This window comes from Pithys albifrons, chromosome 7 (assembly GCF_047495875.1).
Source record: "Pithys albifrons albifrons isolate INPA30051 chromosome 7, PitAlb_v1, whole genome shotgun sequence".
NCBI classification, from domain to species: Eukaryota; Metazoa; Chordata; class Aves; order Passeriformes; family Thamnophilidae; genus Pithys; species Pithys albifrons.
The window spans coordinates 39693924-39715946 of record NC_092464.1 but is presented as its reverse complement, the minus strand read 5'-3'; the positions used below and the strand labels follow the sequence as shown (position 1 = coordinate 39715946).

Here is a 22023-nt window from a genome sequence, read left to right as displayed (position 1 = left end):
GTTTGGTTGGGGGTTTTTTTAATGAAGCATCGGTATTTAATTTCTCTTTAGGAATAACATTCCTTGGACATTTAATATGTTAGTAATTTGTTGGAAGTTGGCACTTGGTTTTCTCAATTTTCACACTGCTTTCCATTGAGTACTTCCAAAGCATTATTTACAAATGCCATACTGAGATGCATCATATAATTATGTTGCATTTAGCAATATAATTGATCTTTGAATTTCAGAGGGCAGCCAACATTAAAAGCCACATGAAAGGCATGAAAAGAAAGTTAAAAGCCAAAGCAGTCACCAAGGAACATCAACTTAAATTAAAATCTTATTATTTTCGTACCAGTTCCATGATTCTGAGGGCTGAATTACTAACTTTTCAACTATGCTAATAGGAATAATAAGTGTAATCTCAGCAAAAGTGAATTGTCCTGTGTCAAATCTCAGCTTTTGTGAGGGATATATACCACTTTCTTAAAAAATCACAGAAGCTGAGTAGTGACCTGTCTGAAGCAGACAGCAGAGCTGGAGTGTAATGTCAGCCGGAAAATCAGGAGGCAGCCTGAATTTGAAAGACCTCTTTTGCTTGGAACTCCTTTACATCTGAATTCTTAAGAAATCAAAAGCCCCACAGGCCTTTTGTCTGACGTTCTTCCCTGCAGCTCTTTCACTGATAGCACAAACCAGGCGCCTGGAAGAGGTAGGCAGGGTATTGTCCCTTTGCTGGGACAGACTTTGGGTAGTGCCCCAAGGGTCGAGTCGCTGCAGTGGCATTGCCACTCAGGTAGCCCAGGTGAGGCTGAAGGTGTGGCACCATCACAGAGTGCTTCCAAATCAGGGCACTGCAAAAGGGGATTTATATCCTTGATGGTGTTACTGCCTGCTGAGGGGCTCAGAACGTTGTAAAGTGTGGAAGATGTAAAAATTTTCATAGGAAATGATGTTCTTTGACATTTGATCTTTGTCTACTTTCAAGCCAAATCAACAAGAAAGGAGATTTAATCAAGCTCTAAATTATGTCCAGATGTTAGAGAGATAAATTGCTTGTTGGAAGAATTGCCTTGTTAAGGTGTAGGGCTCGACATGTTTCAGTGATCTCAGAGCTAGGAGAAGTCTAACAAAGCTTGGGAAGAAGGATGTACCACTGATAGCAGACACAAAAAATGCAGAAGTTACTGGCCACAAGGGCATTTGGCAGAACCCCCAAGATAATGAAGAAACTCAATAACCAATAGAAGCCTAATTAATAAGAGAAGGGGGTAACTTGTAGCCCATGAACATCTTTGTTTGCTAAAACGAATAAATAGCAAAAAGTTTTGGTAGTCACTGTGCTGCCTTTGCAGATTGGCCACCCAGCAGCCCTTTCTGCGCGGAACTAGAAATAAATGAAATACCTTCACTCAGTGTGTGGATTGGCCTCTCGCACACGGGGGGAAAGAACCTGTCTGGGACCACCCCATGTGCGCGGGAGGTGCCGCCGAGCTGGGTGGGGCACGGGCTGGACCCGCTCTGGCCCTTTAAGGCTGTGTGGGCGCGGCTGTGCGGGGAGTGACCTCACCGCTCATACTGCGCATGCGTACTGAGCGCCCTGTTAACGGCTCTGACCTGTTCTCTCTCACTGCGCATGCGTACCGGCTGCCCTACTGATGGCGGTGACCTCGCCCCTTCCACCGCGCATGCGTGTGACGCAGCGGCAGGGGCGGGCGGTGCTGCTGGGCCGCGGGGGCAACGATGGCGGCCGCACTGGGTCCGGCGTCCGCGCCGGGCTCCGCCGCCGTGAGCGAGCTGTGTCAGAACGGCCGCGAGATCTTCCTGGAGGCCTCCCGGCTGCTCCTCACCTATGCGGACAACATCCTCCGGTGAGCCCGGGCGCCGCCTTCGTTCAGCGGGCGGTGCCATAGGTTCCCCCCCGGCAGCTCCCTGGCTCCGAGCGGCGGCTTCGGTTTTGTTGTGTAATGTTGAAGTTCGGAAGCGTCTCGCGTCTTTTTGTCGTTATTTTAAACATAAAATTAACATAAGATTACTTACCTAGAGGTGTGGTGTTCTGGATTTTTATTTCTTGCTTTATTGCTGATTGGTTTGTTTTGAAAGCTTGGGGAGGGCGGTTTGCGTTAAACGCAAAGTCATGGGTTGTCCCTCATTTTGCAAAGCATTTATCCGTAATCAGTAATAATGATTTAAACTTCATTTAAACTTCAACTTCTCTTTTTTTGAACTGGATTTTCTCTTGCACTTTCTGTCTTAGCAAGGTTGGTACCAAGAGTTAATTATGGCTGAATTTCTGCGACCTGGCTCTGTAGGGTGCACATACCCACCAGTAGGTGTGATTGACCTTGATTTCTTCCAGCAGCTCGAAGTGCCGAGCTGCCCCTCCCTCTCTATATATACTTGTAAAAGCTGCTATGTGGCAGAGAGTGTTGCGCCCTGGGCTGGCTCCTTTTAAAAGAAGAGCCGAGATAAGAAGGTTTAAGAGTTGAAAGGGGAACTGAGAGGCAGCCCTTCAAGAAGGGGCCATAGTTATTTCACCCCGGTTCCAGGCAGTTCAGCACAGGTTCCATGGTGGGACTAAAGCCGTTGCAGCATCAAACTGAGAGTTTCAGTTAGAATGCTACCATCTAGAGGGGCGTGTGAAGTTGTCTCTAAGTGTCACTGCAGACTTATCCCTGCTGGGTAGCACTACAAAATATGTGTTTAAGAATTGAAGTTGCGGACTAAAATTTAACACCAGTATGTAACTCTTTCAATTAAGTGCAGAAGGGCATGAATTAGGTCAAAGTTTTAGGTAGGTTTCACATTTTGCCTACGTGGTGTGAATGAAACTAAGCTTTTTAAAAATCCCTTATGAATAACTACTGCTGCTTAGTGCAGTTACCCAATTTCTAAGTGTTTCTTAAATTTGCAAATATAATTACAACTTTCAATTTCTTCAGGAATCCCTATGAAGAAAAATATAGATTAATTCGGATTGGAAATCCAGCATTTTCCACAAGGCTGTTGCCTGTCAGAGGAGCAGTTGAGTGTTTATTTGAGATGGGGTTTCAAGAGGTGAGTATAATTTAGTAATTTTTGGTGTCTCCATCAGTTTACACACTAAAATTGATGTATCATTTCTTTCTGCTCCATCAGACATTGTAAATGTGTGTAAAAACTGTCAATTTGAAAGAGAGAAAAGGAAGGCCCTGCTTTTTTGGTCTTTGTTCTTGCTGTCAGTAGGGCCTCTGTGGCCCCATAGTGAGTTCAATAAGGGAAGTCTAATTTGATTAAAAATCAATCCCCCAAAACAAAACCAGAAATATTTTTCATCCAGTTCACAGTTCAGCTGCACAAGTACTGGTGTTGTCGTGACAGCAGTAAAGGTCAGTGGATCCTTCAAGTAGTAGTAGAAGGGTTGAGTCTTTAAAGAGCTGTTTAAAGAAGTTAGGAAATGATATCCTAAAATAGTTTGGAGTGAATCTTAATTCCATTGCAGTCAAAAGGATATATTTCAAAGATTGCCTTGTGTCCTGAAATGGTCCCCATCTTAATGGAGCTTAAACTGCCAAAGCTTGTGAAACTAGAAGCAGCCTTTATAGTTACTGGAGAGCTGGAGTGAAAACCAGGGTGTAAAGCTCTTGCTTTGCTTTAATTTGCCTATTTGATGCCAGACTTCTCTATGAGTGCTGTGTCACTTTGGTCCAGCTGGTCCACATTGGTCATCTGCCTTCTCTTTGGGTTAATTAGTGTAATTGTTCTAACTTTAAAAAAAGTGCTGAAAGAAGTGGTGACTGCGGAGGAAGAAACAGCCTGTGGATTTATTCTCATGCTGGTGCTCAGGGGACTTCTAATGGTGTATTTTAGCCAGGAGGTGGTCGGTGTAGATAGTGAAGCACTCAAGGTGATCTCTATGAGTTTGTTGGCTCAGTCTTTGGGTTATTGTGTCTGTCAAGGCTGGAGCTCACAAACTTCAACTGGTTAAGTAAAATTATTCCTTATTTTGTCTCTGCTTGTCAAGCAAACTTCTTCAGTTAAAAAATGAGAAGTCTTCTGGTGGATTGATACATTCCATTTAGTTTTGTGGTGATTGTAAATGTTAATATGAAGCACTGCATTTGCAATGATAGATGAGGTTGGGTAACTGTGGATAAACAAATTACTTACACTAAATAAAGAGTTTGAGTGGTAGAAACTGAAACTCTTTAGTATGAATCCTTCATTATATTCATATTTTTAGTAAACTGTTTAAGTATACTGATACTTGCTTTTGTGAAAATTACTAATATTTCATTATTCTGCCAGTCATCTTGTTACAATCGAAAATAGGAACCAAGAAATCAACCTGGCTACAAGTCTCAGTAAAAATAGTATTTCCTATCTGAAAACTTCAAACTTAAACCTAAAAGATGGAGGAGAATTTCCAGCAGGTGCCATTCTAGGCACTTTTTCCTCCAGCACTGCCTGTCCTCCTGTGTTGCTAAGCATTTCACTTCTATGCAGTGAGAACTGAGGGTTTGTTGTTCATTTCTGTTGTTGCAGCTTTCTCTGCCAAACCATAACTGCATAGTCTATGTATGGCTCTGCATAATAAGTTACTAACAAAAGTATGTTGTTATGGCCCCTTCCTCTCTAAATTGACTCTAAGTTCTTACCTAATGGCTTCTGAAGCTGTGAGAGACCTCAGGCTTCTGCTGTAAGGGACCTGTCCCGAAAGCTGAGTCCTGCCAAGCCTGAGCATGCTAACTTCCAGTAAGCTGTTAGCTATAGCTACAAACCATTGACTAGCTTAGACCTGCATTAACTTCTGAATTCATTTTTCTGAATTTCAGGGAGAAACTCACCTGGTTTTCCCTAAGGAGGCTTCAATTGAGCAACTACGTAAAATCAGAGACTTAATTGCTGGAGAGAGAAGTAGCAGACTGAATGAGTCCACCCAAATCCCCAGATCAGGATCCTCTGTTACTGTCAGCAGCACTCAGACAGCTGCACGACGACCTTCAAGACCTGCTGACTCTGTTCTCGCCCCTGCCCGTCAGCAAAGAGAAACATCACTTGTGCAATCTCTTGAAATGGTAATTATAACCTAAAAACTTTATAGTTTCATTCGTCTTGAATGGAAAGATTGAAAGAAAATTGACTGTTGGGGCAGGTTGCTCAGGGAAGCAGAGTAGTCTTCAAGTAAGTGCATTTATAAGCCCCATGTGAGTAAAGCCTAGAGGAATTTGGCCTGACCTCACAACTAATCCTGTTTTGAGAAGGAAGGTGGACTAGAGGGTTTTTTTCCAGTGGTCTCTGAAGTTTTTTGAGTGTTTTCTTCAGTCTCCATGCAACTTAAACATGAAATGTGCCATAAATGGAAAATTAGCAGGAGATTTTATTGAAGATCTCCATAAATGTTTTATTGATTAGGGTGTTATGAAAAAAGCTGATTTGTATTGGAAGGGAACAGCAAGGTGGGGGAACAAGGAGAAGGAACACTGTAGGCACTTGAATATTTTGAGCTGTTTAATAATATTATCATGGTAGTAGTTGCTTCTAAAATGTATTAACTAGATTTATTTGAATTTGGTTGGGAGTTTCTGGGTTGTTTTTTTGGGCCTGTTTCTTGATTTTTACTAATTCAGCCACTTCTGCATTGGTCGTTGGAAGTGATTATGAAACCTCTAATGTGACTTGCTGTGTACTGCTTAGTACTGAAAGCTTTAAAAGTTGATCTTGAAATGGCAAAGTGTTGCAGATTTCAAGTTGACACAATGTATTCTGAGTTACTCTGCCCTGATATACCCTAGCCATCAGAATTCTGTATCCATTTCTCTGCAACTATAAAGTTGAGTTACAGCAAACTTACTGCAATTTAGAGACACTGTATTACCAGTGTTGGCGCTTTATTAGAATGCTGTATTTCAGCTGATCTCTACAGGGAACTATACTGCTAGCAGTCTGAGCAATTGAATTTCTTCTATATAGATGGGAAGGAAGTCCATAAAATACCTTCTGGCTGTGACTTGCCCATTTTGCATGCATGGCAGTAGGTGTTTTGTTTTTTAGTGAGTACGATGCAGAGTTATAGTTGTATTATTGTTGCTTGCTCTGGTGACAGATGACAGAGAGATTTAGAGTGGTTTCTGTAGTGCAAGCATTTTTTTCTTCCCTATATGTGATGTCTGTCATTCATGGGAGTCCTGGTAAACACAGGGAAAATAGGCTTACTTGGGACAGCACAGGAATATTCCTAAATGGCACAGCTCTAGGAACTCGAGCTGTCATTATTTTGCCTCATCTATCTCTTCTCTGTTTCTTGTCATAAGAAATTCTTGAGACTTTGGGGAAAGGAAAGCTCTGGCTAGTCATTAATTCTTGTGGATGGATTTTTGCCCTTTCCTGGATGGCAGTGAGGTTCACCACACTTTTAAGATGTTTGCATAAGACTTCAGTGTTACACAGTGGCTTCTATGAAACCAGTTAAGCGCTACTGTAATGCTGATTGTGTTTGCCACTGGGAAAACCTGACTAGTCAAAGAATTTGGGAGACTTCCTGCTGTGCTGAGCAGTATCTCTGAATACTCTTTCAGTAAGCTGACAGAACATGAAGATCTATAAGCCTTTGACAGTTTCTAACATCCCTTATTTCTGTTCCTTCAACTTACATTAAAGTGAATCTGGATACTAATGAGTTTATGTTGTTAAACCAGTTACCTACATTTCTGAAACCAGCTCTGTCCAACATCAAAATAAGCACTTGTAATTTGAGTGCTCCTGTGAAAGAAGTTACCTTCTGAAGAGTTCTCACACCCGTGTATTTTTTGCATTTCCTGCTACCATCTCGGGAATTTTTGTGGGATTTTTGATTAAATTAAGATGGTCGTTAGTAAGGCTAAAGACCGAAGCATGATGAAGCAGCAGAGAAAAGGTAATTTAGCAGTGCCATGGGCTTCCCCCTAAAATATGCCAGGCTCTTGATTTTAAAATCCCATTTCTTTTTTGTGTTGTTCCCCTTTAAATGGGAGTAAATAGCTTGCTCAGCTGCTAACTCCTTTATTGTTAACTTCAGTTGTTTATTTTAGAAGCTGTTGGGTGTACCTTATTGGGTGTGACTTGTAATTGTCACTAGGTGACACTGAGGATAACTGACAGAAGAAGCCTTGTTCTCATATATAATTTCTACTGAAACAGAGTGTTCAGTATATGGTCATAGGACACTCATGAATAAGAAATAGAAAAGAGCATTCATCAATAAGAGTTCTACAAACAGATGTAGCAGTGTCCAGGAAATGAAAGTGATTACAGGTTTTTTTGTGGATTTCCGGTAAAAGGTGTCCAAAAGAAACATGGGGGAATGGGGTAGGGGACTGGAATAAGTCAAAAACTTTGCCATTAGAGGGATCTGTTCTCCCTGAGTCAGTACACTTTTCACTCAAGACACCAGTCAGAATGCTCAGTGATGACAAGGCTGGCTTTGCCCTTTGGATGGTGTTGCCTGCAATCTTTGATGTCTTTATGAATAAATATTTCACCTGCAAATATACATAATGTAAATATGAATACAGAATTATGACTGACTTAAACTAAAATAGGAGAGCTTGAGTTTTCCTGCCTTAAGGTGAAAGGTCATAAATCATCTTGTGACTGAAAATCCTTTTACAGGCTGCAAATATCTTGAAAACACTTCAGACAAAATTTGAGGATCTTGTATTGATGTATGAGAATCCTTCTATTCAGCAGAAAGCACTAGCTGCAATTCCCCTTCAGGAGTTAAAGAGGAAGGCTCAGAAAAAGCTATCACAGGCTGCAAGACTAGACAAAGGTAATGCTGCCAAGATATAATGTATATGAAGCTAGAAATATTCTTTCAAGCATACTGTGCACTGACTGTGTATTTAGTCATGTGTCTGCAGGTTCCAAATGCTGTTTCTAAATTGGAGTCACCTTCTTCCTAATTTTCTACTCTCTCCTTTCATTTTTTATTTTGCTTTTGTCATCCATCCTTTACTGCTTTCAGTAGAATTTTAGGACTCTTAATTTCTGAATTAATAGTAAATCTGGGGAAAGAAATGAGGTGAACATATGGAGTTGCACTCCTTGAATCTAGAGTGAAACAGCGACAGGAGGAGGGGAGCTGCTTGTTTGAGTAGTCATTGTTTTGAAATTGTCAATTTTGACAATTTTACTGTATGTGCTACAGTTCTAAATTCAGAATAAAATTTTTAAATACTGCTTCTCTTTTTTAAAGTGATATTGATGCAACCTGATGCAAACACTCACTTTTCTCCCTCATGCTAAAAAGAAATGGGTTGTTCACATGCCATCCTGTTGGAGCTAGAGAAGAAATGTAGACCTAAATACTTGTGGCATCAGTCTAAAATTTTTCTTCATCAGTGCAAATTTGTTTTGAATATATCAAGTTTTTGTTCGTTAAAATGATGTATTTCTATTTTCAGGTGACGGTTTTAGATTTATTTCAGTGATACAGTGAAATGTTACTTCTACGGAATAAATACTAAAAATCCCACAATTCCAGGATCATCTTTAAGCAGAAAAAAAAAATCCTTCTCATTGTGATTATTTGGTACAAGACTGTTTGAATTGATTCTGCTAACTGTATGGGAATGCTTTTGCTTTGCAGACCAGAAATAATCTCTTGGTTTTTTATAAATAACTTTGTAATGTCTCATCCAGGGAACTTTTTGATAGTGGATTTTCTTAGTAGTTTTTCTATTTTTATTAAACTATACTGGAAATAAGAAACCACATAAAAAAGTACAAAGCATTGTCATTCAACAACAGGGGACAGTGCAATGGAGAAACGAGACTTAGCAGTAATAAATGACAACTATTAAATTTCTTCAAAAAGGAAAAGAAAGAATGAACGTACCTCTCAGACTCTATGCACATTGTTTCGAAAGGGAAAGGAGGGAGGAGGTTGGTGTTTCCAATTGCCTTTTCCCAAGCCATCAAGCTGATCTAGTCAAAATGTCTTCCAGACTTTAATTTAGATACAAATAAAGGAGGAAGGGATGGAATTTCACTGTTTTGGATTGTGACAACTTGAAAGCATTTTTAAAGAACTTTATAGAAACATTCATTTGGGAACGGACTGTGTATGAGATGTGTGGTAATTTGCCTTTCAGCTTCCTTGGTTTACCCACATTGCTGCATTAAAACTGCCACTTGTGGAAATAACTACTTAATGCTCAGAGACACTTGTATTTAGGACTTGCCTTACAATGTGTAATGAGCATTTTTGGCTAGTAAAGACTGTGCTAGGAAGATGATGGTCATTTGATGAGAAGTATGGATTCGTTTTTCACTCTTGCCATGTTCTCTTGGAAAGACGTGCTGCCCAGTCAAAAATAACTGCTTGTCAGAGGCAATTGTTTTCTGTTCTAATAAATCACATTTGTTGTTCTTTCCATGCCAGAAGACTTTGGTGTGGTGAAATTAACTAGAGTAGAAAGTGAAAGACATCCTGTGTCTACCTTGGTTAAGCTGAGGAAGGTGTTAATTTGCTGAATTTAGAACAAACAGACCTTCTTTGCATGATATATAAATATATTCTACAATAATTAAACTGTGTTTTTAGAAAGTCTGTTCCTACTGCACCTGGTTGTCTAGATTGCTGCCAGTGTCTGGTTCTTTAGGATTTTGAAATCAAAGCAATTGTTATTCCTAGTTTAATAGCTATGAGTAAGAATATAATACTTAGAAGTAGAAAAAGAATTAACAGTCTTCCAGGGCCCTGAAAGAGTATGAGGAACTGCACCGATGTGTATCTGACTTGTTTTCTGAGCAATTTCTTATTCTCGTTCTAGCTCTTATTGTTTAGGAGTGCAGTTTTATGTTAAGTTTTACCTTATTCAGTCTCGATAGTTTAGATTTTCTTTTTTTATGTGTGCTTAAGTAATACATGAAGCTTGTTTCATATAATTTTTTATATTTTATATTTTTATAATTTTTATATTTTATAAGTTTGTATATTATATATGTACTTATATATGTACTTATAGTAAAAGCCCAGAGATGCTAATTTCCACAGATACTGTCAAGTTCAACTAAATTACTTTTCTGTATGTTGTCTAAATTTTACAGGTGCACATGTGAATGAAGAGGACTTCTTATTGTTGGAGCTTTTGGACTGGTTTAAGACTTCCTTTTTTCAATGGGTGAATAGCCTTCCTTGCAGCAGGTGTGGTGAGCAGACAGAGCCTAAAAGTGACTACCTGTTGCCTACTGAGGAGGATCTAAGGTGGAATGCCAGTCGAGTGGAAAACCATTACTGCAACCAGTGTCAGTTCTGCAACAGATTCCCAAGGTGAGCATACAGAGGTTTGCTTTGTCTTTCTTTCTGGTCTTTCAGGAAACAGCTTTGCATTTGTGCATTTTGGGAACAAGTGGTAAGTTGTTAATTGAAAGACTAGTGGAGCTGTTTTAAGTATGATGATAAAGTGGTTGATGAACCAGCAAATTCTCTAGAAGATGAGAGAGTTTTAAAAACAATATATTGCTTTCTATTCTGTGGCCTTGTTCTGAATACTTGTACAGCTTCTAAATAAAATATGTTAATACTGCCAACCATATGTAGGTAGGGTTTTGTTATTGTAGGGAAAACTTTCACTTCTGTGGGAGAACACAGTGTAATGCTCATCTTTTGCTGAGTCTACAGCAAAAGAGCATATAGCCAATCTTTTGATATTTTTGCTATCAAAAGGACCAGTGTATCAAAATGATATTTTAAGATGTCTATATCAATTTTAAAACCTTTAAAGAACAGATTAATGTCAGTGCTGCTGCAAACATATGATGGAGTCATGCGAGTTGAAAGTAGCGTTCTGCTCAGACTTGTTTTGTGCAATAGAGCAATCATTTCCATTTTCATCTGTGGACTGATTGATCCTGAAATCTGTTCAAATCATCAGAAGAACAGTCACGATGTATAGATTTCTGAAAGGTGAAATGTATTTTCAGTTATCCTTGTTTTGTCTATTTTTTTCTCCTGTAGGTATAACAACCCTGAAAAACTTCTGGAAACCAGACGTGGACGCTGTGGCGAGTGGGCAAACTGTTTTACTCTGTGTTGCAGAGCTGTAGGGTTTGAAGCTAGATATGTCTGGGACTATACAGGTATCAGTGTTCTAGAATACTGTATGCAGAATGAGGTTATGTGTTTTATGTTTCTCAAATAGCCATCAAGGCAGCATGTGCACCTACGTAATTCAGCTGACAAAGACAATATACATTCAATTTTATGTCTTACCTGATGAAATACAGTTCTGCAAGTAAGGTTAGATAACTGACTTCAGAATGATATAATCATTAGTTGAATCTAAGGGACTGTGATCCTAAGATAAAGAGAAAGCTCTGGTAATGTTTCTTAATGTATATGAAGATCAGACATATTCTTTCACTTGTTTCTTTGTTTAATAAATTGGAAAAAGTTAAAAGATTCTGAAAGATTAGAAAAGAGGCTCTAACCGTATGACTCACTGTGTATTCTTGGCCTTTCTTACATAGATCATGTCTGGACTGAAGTATATTCTTCATCTCAGAAAAGATGGCTTCACTGTGATCCCTGTGAAAATGTCTGTGATAAGCCTCTTCTCTATGAAACTGGGTGGGGAAAGAAGCTCTCCTATATATTTGCGTTCTCCAAAGATGAGGTAGGAGCAATGATGTTAATAATAAATAAACTTGCCCTCAGGCAAGTATGTGATGTCTTCCGTGTTGGTGTGATTTCTAGAATTATTACAGAAAATCATAGTTCTATTTAAATATGAAGCAAGGTACATGGGAATTTTTGGTTGCTTTACTTTCTTCTTGTGCTTGAGGTTGTTGATGTCACCTGGAGATACAGCTGTAAACATGAAGAAGTACTCTCTAGAAGGACAGCATTGAGCGAAGCTACGCTACGTGAGACAATTAATGCACTAAATAGAACGGTATGTAGCTTTGCTTAAATTGATTTCTTAAAGTGAAACAAGCATCTGCAGAATGTGAAGTCCTTGAACAGGGGAATGCAACCTGATACAAATGTCCATGCACTGTGTGTATACAAAATGCTGTTAACTATGCATTTTACCCTGAATACGTAAGAATCAGATGTAGTGCTGAACTTATGAGAAATAAGATAAAGAATCATATGTAAAAGGATGATCATATTACACAGACGTGGGTTTTTATGTTATTTTTCTTTGTGACTTTGGAGTAGACTTCTACATCAACAGATGCTGGGTGTAAACTGCAACTACTTTCTAACTACGTGGACTCCTTGAGGGTGACTGAGCATTTTCCACATCAATAATGCTATAATTTCAAAGCAGTAGCATTTACAGTTGGAAGAAATGTAGGCTTAATTTGCTTTCTGTGACTTTTTACAAGGTGCAGGAAGTGTGAGTGATGCTTTGGTTTCCAAGACTTTAAAACAACCATTGATACCATCAGCAGAGCTTTGACTCAGTCACATATATATGCACTCTTTGTGCTTAACATCCCCAAAACACATGGAGCCATTTGCATCTACATGTCATAGTTGCAGAACCTCTCTGCTAAGCTTTTTTCCACTCCATACTTGGGACAGGATGAACTTTTCTTGATTCAGTATACTAGAATATCATAAAGCGTTGAACTACCTGGGAGGTTCTGCTTTGTCCTCACTTCCTTACAGGGCTAATATTCCTGTGCATGGAAGTTGTAGTTCCAGTGACAGCATACACCTGAGGCTTAAAAAATAGATTAAGCATTTTTAGAGGCCTCCTGGTGTGTGTGAAATAGCCACACACTGAGTGTGAACAGTTGAGCTGGAGTCAAGTTTGAGGCCAGGGCTTGAAATCATTTTGTCAGTAATGAAAAGTTAGTCACATTGCAGAGTGGAGCACTGGCAAGACTAACCACAGTGCAGTCACAAAGGGCTAAGGCAGCTTATCCCTGGAATTATCAAGATGTTTTATACCAGGTTTTCATTACTCCATTAGTCACAAGTCTGTACTTCAGCTATATGGTTTCCTTCACTGCTGTCTTTTCAGCCTGTAACTGACACAGAGGCCTCCACTAACTTTCCCTTTTCCCATCAGCTCCTAGAGACTGGCTCCACACTGAGAGGGAGTACAGTCATTGTGTTGTTTGCTGCAAAGCTCCAAGCCTGCATCTTTAAAGCTCAATTCTTCGAAGTTACAACTGAAGAGAAGCCTGGCATGCAGTATACTCTGCACACCTTTAGTTGTCAAGTAAAGACCAGACCGAGGATGCTGAGTGACTCCCTGTGAAATGGTTAACAGACATGGATAATTTAGTCTCTTCAGTACACTATTTTACTTCTTAAAAATACAGTGAATGTTTTATCTGGACCAGGCATTCCTAAATGGGTGTGTAGCCTCTGGACTACCCACCATATGATATTATTCTCTAGTACCATAGTACACTGACTACAAATTTTCTTCATATACTTTGTATGGGCACTGCCCTATTCCAGTCCATAGTATGTTACCCCTGTAGAAAGCGGGGAAAGGACCCTGAACTTTCCACTGCTTTCATCGGAAATGGGATGGTGGGACAGGGAAGCAAATTATTTTTTTATTTGCTTTGGGCCCCAATTTTTTGATAATAATTGTGAATTGTTAAGAGTTACAGCCAGGTCAACGCTTGCAAGGAAAACTAGTAACTTAGGTTAAATTGCAAGCATTTCATGGTGGTTAACGTGAGATCACAGAGTATTCCTTGTCAAAGGTATAAAATTCAGTATCTGACCTCAAATTATCTGTTGCTTATCCAGAAATGGGTCTGCTTAAACCATGGGTTATTGGTCTTCTGAAAGCAGAGTCCTTCAGGAAGCATCAAGAGCACAACTCACATGATGCAGAACTGATTTTAAAGCTGTAATTCACAATCCCTCTTCCTTCTTATTCCCTTTGTTTACCAAAGAAAGGTGGGGCTGAGCATGTATGTAGTGGGTAATATGTTAAGAAAAAAAACAAACTGAAGAAGCAGAAAGTTTGAGCCATAGCAGTTGGTAGTGGAGGTCTCAAAATCCATTTTAGCACATGGATGCTATTCATGACAATGTCATTGGTGGGAAATGTAGTTACAGATTTTCGCAGCACAGGCAGTGTTGATTTCTGCAGAATCTGAGCATTATGCATGTCTTGCATGCCGCTTGAATTTCAATGCAGGAGTCTGCTGGGTGGCAAGAATTAACATACTTGGACTGGCAAGAATTAGCATACTTCTACTCTATAACTGTGGAGCTCACTGTTTTCTTGTATTGTACATAAAGAGATCTGTTTTCTGAAGACTTTTCATGCTGAAGCCCTGTTCTTTAACAATTTTTTTCAGCTATTGAAACAACTGTACAGCAAGGGCATCCATTTCTCAGCATGGCATTACTGATTTCAGTGGTGTTGACCCCTGTCATTGGTTTTCCTCTACATCAGAGTGGCTTGAAAAAAAGTTGTAGATTGCTATTGTTAATTTAGGGTAAACCATACCAAACTTGCTCTGAGCCAGAATGAGATCTGTAGTACCGCATATGCATATCCGAAGTGTCCAAGCAACTGTTAGATTCAGGAAGGCCTAGTGTCTCATGAGGAACTGATGGAATCATCACTGGTTATCCATCAACACAAGCAGTGGTGTTTTGATCCTCTTGCTGTGTTAGAACTGGTATTTGGCATTTGTTCAGCTGGAGCTGTTTCTCATAATTTCTCCGTGTCTACTTTGTTTTATGCAGTTCCACATTGTCCGGAACAGAAAAAACAAATCAAATGTCCCTTTTGTGTTCTCTAGTAGCACAACTTTCTGGGGTCAGAACTGCTTTTGAGATAATTGAAATTCTTAACAGCCTCAATTTCAGGTCCTAGTGGGCTGTGTGTGCATGCTTTGGGTGATCACCAAAGCAGAAAAAAACATGATGTGTACCAATTTGCATATTCAGTGTTGAATTTAATTTTCTAGACCTGTGTGGGTTTATTCGCAGTTTAAAAAAAAGAAAGGCATTACATGCCAGATTTGCATATTTGACATGAAAATCACACCACAAAATACCAGTCTCTCAATGATTTTTTTAAAGTTGTGTATCAAAACAATGCTCATTGTTTTATTGATATAGGCAAAGAAACGTGTTATATAATTCATTTTATTTTCCACTAGTTTACCTGGAACTAAGGTTTTTTTAATTTTTTCTTAGTTTTCTGGCATTGGCAAAAATAGAAATGTCATAGTTCGTTTATGAAGGAATCAGTCACAGTGAAATAACTCTTCAAAGATGAACTGAATCTTTTGTTTGGGCTTAATCACAAAACCAAGACTGTTGCCAACCAAATCATTCCACTTTAGAGAAGAAAAGTTTGACTTAAAAATGAGACTTGCCTTCTTTTTCCCTAAATAGTACTGAAAACAGGTATGGTACAGAATACATATGAATAGATACAAAATGTGCTGTGGGAGCATCATATCATCCAAGTAAATGTATTAAAAGCATAATGCAAACGTTACTTTAAAAGAAATCCACATAGTTAATGCATGTAAGTCCATAGAGAAAGCACTACTAAAAATAACCATGCAGTTATGACTGGTTTATATTTATGGTTTTGGTATAAGATTAATGTTTCTAACAGTCAGTCTAGATTTTGAATGTTAGTCTATTTTTTCAATTCTGTTTTTCCCTGTTGGTGGCATTCAAGAGCAGAATTATAAATACCAATTTTTCTGAATTCTGTACTTTTTCTTACATGATTTTTTTCCAGAGACAAAAGTCTTTGTCAGAAAGTAGAAAAGATGAGCTCTTGGAAAGAACGATTGTGGAGCTTGTTGAATTTATTTCTCCTAAAACACCTAAACCTGGAGAATATGGTGGAAGGACATCAGGCTCAATGGCTTGGCGAACGGCCAGAGGTGAAATCGGTCCAGAGGTATTTAACTTTTGCACTGATGACCATCTTAGAGGTAGCTGACTAGAGGTTTTATGATTATGGTCTGCAGAGGAAGAGCACTTCATGGTAGGTAGCTTAGAGATTTATTTCAAACAAGTGAATCATACAAAAACATTAAATGCAAGTTTGAGGTGAATTCATGGAGGTCCACAAGTACATTTTGAGGATTGATAGTGGTCTGTTGATTTTAATAATGTTTGGGAATCCTTGATCTCAAGTATGTTTTGTTTTACAAGTTAATAATTTTTTTTTCTTTTAATTACTTGGTGTGACAGAACTAGAAAAGTTAAGACAGTTGAAAACAGTTGGAAAAACTTAAAAAATGTTTATTTATATTATTAGTTACTTCCAGGTTTTAATCAATAGTAGGTTTTAACCAACTATTTTTAATAAAAAATGTGTACATTAAACAATCTCTTAAATAATAAGCTTGATTGATTTTCTTTATCAGTATTTTTTTACTATTTCCAAAAGCAAGATTTGATTTTCATTTATTTTATACTAAGATACAGTTTTCCAGAACCATACTCATGTCTAGCTTGAGCCAGGATGCAAAGGTGTGACCTCTATCTTGGAACAATACTGTCATGTGGAATGACTGACAATCCTAAACAGAACCAGTTAAGTGGAATTAATGAGTTTCATAGGATTTTAGGTTTTAGAAACTAAGAGTTTATTGCATTTCTCCATAGTTTAGAAGACTTAATTTCTGCTTTGCCTAAATTTATAAGAACAATGACAAGTTTTTTAAGAAAAATAATAGTGTGAAGTTATAAAGTTTGTGCCTGAAGTTTTTTGAAGTTGGTTTGTAAACTGCCATACCCAAGCACCTGTGTATGGTAGTCACAGAATTACATTTGCTATTCAAATAACCATGTACTTATTGATTGTACAAGAAACATGCTCAACATATACATTTTTCTGTTCTTAATCTCTGGTTTCTGTTTAAAGGTAACATAGTCTTTGGGGAATTTAGGCAGAATGAAGGTGCTTGTATTTTTTGCCTTTTTCAGAAAAGAAGAGAAGTCCTTTTTATTCCCTCTGAAAAGGAGAAGACATCTAAACTCTTCCACCTCGTCTACAATATAGTAGACGATAGTTATACACGGATTTCCAATAACAATGAAAAAATAAGTGGCTGGGAAGCAGGTGTCTGGAAGGCAGAATCTATTTGGAGAAAGATTGAAACAGATTGGAAAATGGTAAAAATAGCAATTATTAAATGTGTATAATCTACTGTAAAAGTATAACTCAAACAAAATAGAAAATGCGTGCCAGTGTTTGGAATCAAAACCTCTCTTGGAGCCCATAGAATTTAATTGATGTTAATCAATGTTACTGTTAAGCTTCAGGTAAGACTGCTAGATGATTTAAGAAATTTGAAATAAATTTAGCTTGTCGTTCAGAGGGGATAACCAAATTCTCTGCAGATAGTTAAAAATCCTTGCCAGAGCACTAAGTTTTAAGAAATAGCTTCCTTTTTATGCTTTTGGGAAAATGCTGCTTTATTGAAAAGCAGTACTTCTCTCAAAAAAAAAACCCAAATTTGAGATATTTTTTATTGATGTTTTGGAGAGTAGCTTTATAAAGTATCATATCTTTTTGATGCACAACCAAAGGAAGAAGTTGTCATCCTAAATGTTACAGTTCCATCTGCAAGAAGGCAAAAGCCTGTCAGTTATCCACATGATTGTATACCCTGCCCAGAAGCCTTCCCATCTGTCAGGATGCTGAGCAGCAGAAGAGTCATATGCTCTAAATCTCAGAAGAGAACTGATGCCTGCGAGATGGGAAGGGGTCATTTACTAGCAAACAGCTTTTCCCACAACAGCAACCAACTGTGGAACTGAGCATTCTTGTCAGAGACTATAGCGTGTTACTGCTTTGTTCCCCTGCCATTTTGCTATTCTGAAGGTCTCTGACCAAACACTCTTTTAGCTTAGGCAGTGGTTTGCTTCCCATTGATGAAAACAGAGCTAAGTGCCTAATTTCCTTCTGAGGTTTTCTGTGCTGGGTCTGTACACAGCTGACTTGCAGTGGGAGAATAGCTTGAAGAGGTTATGCTGCATAAAAGAGAAACAAAGGGAAGAAATGGGAGAATAATATAAAAGATGTCACAACAGGGTAGACTAATAGTAAAAGAGAAGTAACAAAAACTCAAGAGTGAGAGACAGCTGTTCTCTGCTTCTCTAGGATCTGGTAAAAATCTGATAGCACATTATATTTTCAAGTCTGCAATGATCAGTTATTCTCACTTTTGCAAGAAACACTGTCCTTGCACTGAAACTAAACTACAATTCTGCTCAGTGCTACTAATCAGATAAAACGGGGTGAGATCGATTATAAGATGAGGTTAAAAGACTTGAACCTTGTATTCAACAGCACTTCAAAAGGATGAGACTATGGCCTTGAGAAATAGGAGCTACAGCTCCAGGTCTATCTCAGGCTTATGGGTAATGCATCTTAGTTCTTCAGGAATTACAATGGCTTTTTGTTGAGGGCTGGTTTTTTGGATTATGGGAGACAGCAGCAGAGGGAAAGGTTGTTTTGGGGTTTGCCTGTTCTTTTTATAACTCCTCTAGTAGTTCTGCAAGATACAGCTTTGGAGTTTGATTCAGCAGCTGTCCAAGAACCTAAAAGCCAAAAGAGCCTTTACAGAAGTAACTTTATTTATCATTTAGTATGTTTTTGGCTTTTAGGGATAAAATCCTATATTTAGTGGACTCAACCACGGAGTGTTTTGGCTTCCTTGCTCAAATACAGCAGTTCAGTAGGATCTGATAAAGGGAAAGCTCATGCTAGAACTAGCTGAGATACTTATAAAAAATGTGTGGAGATCAGCATCTTCATGAAAACTGAGATTAAATTCCCATGAAAATAGGTTAAATCATTAGATTTTCATAGGTCATGTTCACACCTCTGGGATTTTTGAGTTTTCTTAAACAGGAAAATGGTAACACTAAAATTTTATTTTGTAGTCTGACAGTAACATTTCTATATTAGGGTGGGATCTTTGGTAAAACATACTAGTGTCTTTTATTATCATTTTATTCTGGTGTGTTCTTTCAACATTAAAAAAAACAGAGCTGTCAAAGTCTACTCAGTGTGACATTAATCAGAAGCCTGGACATGACTGTTTTTTCTTTATTTCCTTAATTTAGAATTCCAAAAGGATCACGACAGTTTTGACTCTTTAATCTGTAGTATCCATTATCTGGGTTTGCAAATAATAGATGTTGTACTTGAAAGAACTTGTCAGACACTTGTTAACAAAATTCTTTATGATGTTCCTCTGTAACTTCAGTGAATGTTAATATGTGAGCATAACTGTTCAGCCAGGTGAAGTTTAGAAGAGCACTTGGACTAAGTTAAAGTATGCAAAGCTCTAACAGTTCAAATATTGATAATATAGCATTTATATATGGCTGGCATGGATGATTTGCTTTTACCAAGATGTGTCAGGTCATAGGAGAAGTGGTGTGCAGCCAGCAGTGACACCTGAAGAATCTGATTACAGTTTTCTTCATCAGCAATAGCGAATAACTAAAGTGTGAGGGCCCGTGCATTAAAAAAAACCCAGAAGTCTGCATCTTTAAAAAATAATAACTTTAGGTGTTTCTGTGGTTTGAACTTTACTATGTATGTTGAAATATTTTAGTGTTCCCTAATGAAGGGCTATGAACACATATAGTTACCTAACTGTGGAATATACTTAAGGATGAAAATGTTTTCATTTATAAAACTGTACTTTGTACAGTTTTAAAGGTTCAGGGATTAGACAAAGAATGAAAGTGTGTTGTCTTAAGATTTTTATGTCCTTGGTACAGGAATTAATTGGATGTGGGTGTTGGTCATCTCAGTTTTTGACATGTCATCTTTCCATTTAGGTTTATTTAGCTCGGAAAGAAGGGTCATCCTCTGCTTCCATCAGCTGGAAGTTTGAGTGCAAGTCAGTTGGTCTAAAAATAGATAACATTTTGGTTAGGACAAGCAGTCAAACATTTCAGAGTGGAAGAATACAGTGGAGACTTTGCTCTCCAAAAGCAGAAGTTACTCTGGCAGGAGGTAAGTGTGAAATTTTAATTAATTGTATCATGCAGCAGAGGTGAAACTGGAAATAAATAAATTATATGGAGAGAGTACTGTGCAAATACTAAAAACAAAATGTGAATGGTTTTTCAGTTTTTCAACTCTGTTTTCTAGCAACGTCAAGCAAATACCATGCATTTAATTAACACTGGTACAAAACATGGTTTTATTAATAAACACAGCATTACCTGCAACGGAGCAGGAATAGCAGGAACACAGAGTGCATACAAGATACTGGTATTTTACTGCAAGTGATAGATACTTCTGTGTCTGGTGGATCAATCTTGACTAGGTCCTCTGAACATGAGCATTAAACAAATAATAACTAAAAATTTGCAGCTTTTTTTCCCCTGCCATTGATGCAGAGATGAATTTGAGTAGCTGCAACTGAGATCCTTTAAACATCCATTACAACTTATCCTTTTCTACATGCATTCTAACATTGTCCAGAGCAGTGGCTTATGAATTACTTGTCTTTTTCTCCAATAGATAAAAACCTTTGCTCCTATTCAGACTTTTCTGGTGCAACAGAAGTTATGTTGGAAGCAGTTCTAAGTGGAGGGGATGGTGAAGCTGCATGGCAACACACACAGCTGTTTAGAGAGAGCTTAACAGGATGTGGAGAAAATTGCTTGGAGATAATTATAAAACTCAGTGACCTCTGAGTATCTGAACTGTAGAGATGTACTTTGGATTCCTTGAAGACATTATACCGTGGATACAACATGAAGATTTGGTTGGCAGTTCTTCCTCACCCTGCTGGCAGCTTATTTCCTGTTCCATTGTGTCCATTAAACCACCTTGAAACTGCAAGTGTATTGAATAGGTAAACATCACAATGGAAACCTCCTTGCTATAAAAGCAAACACCAAAATTAAGTACCCTAAAGTACCCTTCTCTTTAAAATTAAAACAAAACAGTTTTGAGAAAGCAAAACATAACCATAGGAGCACAAAGCAATTCTAATTGATTTTAATTTGAAATTTTGGGATTGACTTGCTGTTTCGATCTTCTTTTTTAATAATCTACTTGGAAACATAGTTTGACTTCTGTTTCCCAATTACAGTAGATGCTTGTGATGATCTTAAGATGTTTTAAAGGATAATAGAAGTCTTAGACATTTTAAAGAAAAATATGATTTTGTGTAATATCCAGAAGTGTTGAAATTAAGTTAATTTCAAGATTGCTTCAAAATTTCCTTGTTATGTATCTAAATATTAAACCCGTGTTTAATACCTAGAAATATTTGGAAGCCTTGAGGTTGCTAGGAAGGTAAGGTAATTTTGAAAGAAGTGTTCATTATGTACCTAAAATTGTTATGGCCTGTGGTCTGAAATTGAGGCTTAAAACTGAGTAAGAGCATTGTAATTTTTTCTATGAAAAAATAGGTATTCGTTATAAATACTTTTTAATGATATAAATTCAGATTTGCTTAATAAATCTTTTAAAAAGTAGGCATGTAGATTGAAATCTTTTTAAGCTACTGTCTTGAGTTGCTTTCAATACTGTTCTCAAATTTGATGTACAACCATATACAATTTTTCTGTTCATTAATGCGGTGTTTAAATTTATTTGCAGTCAATATAATAAAAAGTGCCATTGAGAAGACGTCAGATGTTGCAGTGCTGTGAATAAAACATGGAGTGAATGTTCAGATTAGATAGGCTTTATTAGAGAATCTGAGGAAGGTTATGGCTTGATTATACAAGAAATTTTCTATTATAGGACTAAAATGCCAAGTTCAAACTATAGTTTTATTTCAAAATAAGTGAGAATTAGAAATGTTGCTCTCAAGATCAGTGTTTTTAAAGTTTTTCTTCTATTTTCTGACCTTTCCAGCCTGTGTATTGATTTGAAATGATTGTCAAAAATAATTTATGTTGAAATAAATGTTTGCTGACCTTTTAACAAATCTAAGCAAATATAAAACTGTTCAGATTTTCTTAGGAAACTGCTTATGCACAGTGAGTGCAGGCATCAAAATGATGCCATGGGCATCTTGAAAAGTAGTAGCTTATGGCAGTTTAGGAGTGACAGAACGATGTATGAT

General features: G+C 37.8%; 1 protein-coding gene across 1 annotated transcript; it reads left to right on the top strand.

Moving 5' to 3' along the window:
* Positions 1 to 1670: 1670 nt before the first annotated feature.
* NGLY1 (N-glycanase 1) lies at positions 1671 to 21582 on the top strand. The gene is given in 13 exon segments (XM_071561113.1): positions 1671 to 1718; positions 1720 to 1853; positions 2925 to 3039; positions 4797 to 5039; positions 7612 to 7771; positions 10054 to 10276; positions 10964 to 11085; positions 11476 to 11621; positions 11790 to 11900; positions 15699 to 15863; positions 16898 to 17086; positions 19772 to 19949; positions 20463 to 21582. Coding segments are annotated over 13 exon segments (2010 nt in total). The 3' UTR covers positions 20639 to 21582.
* The last annotated feature ends 441 nt before the right edge of the window (positions 21583 to 22023 follow it).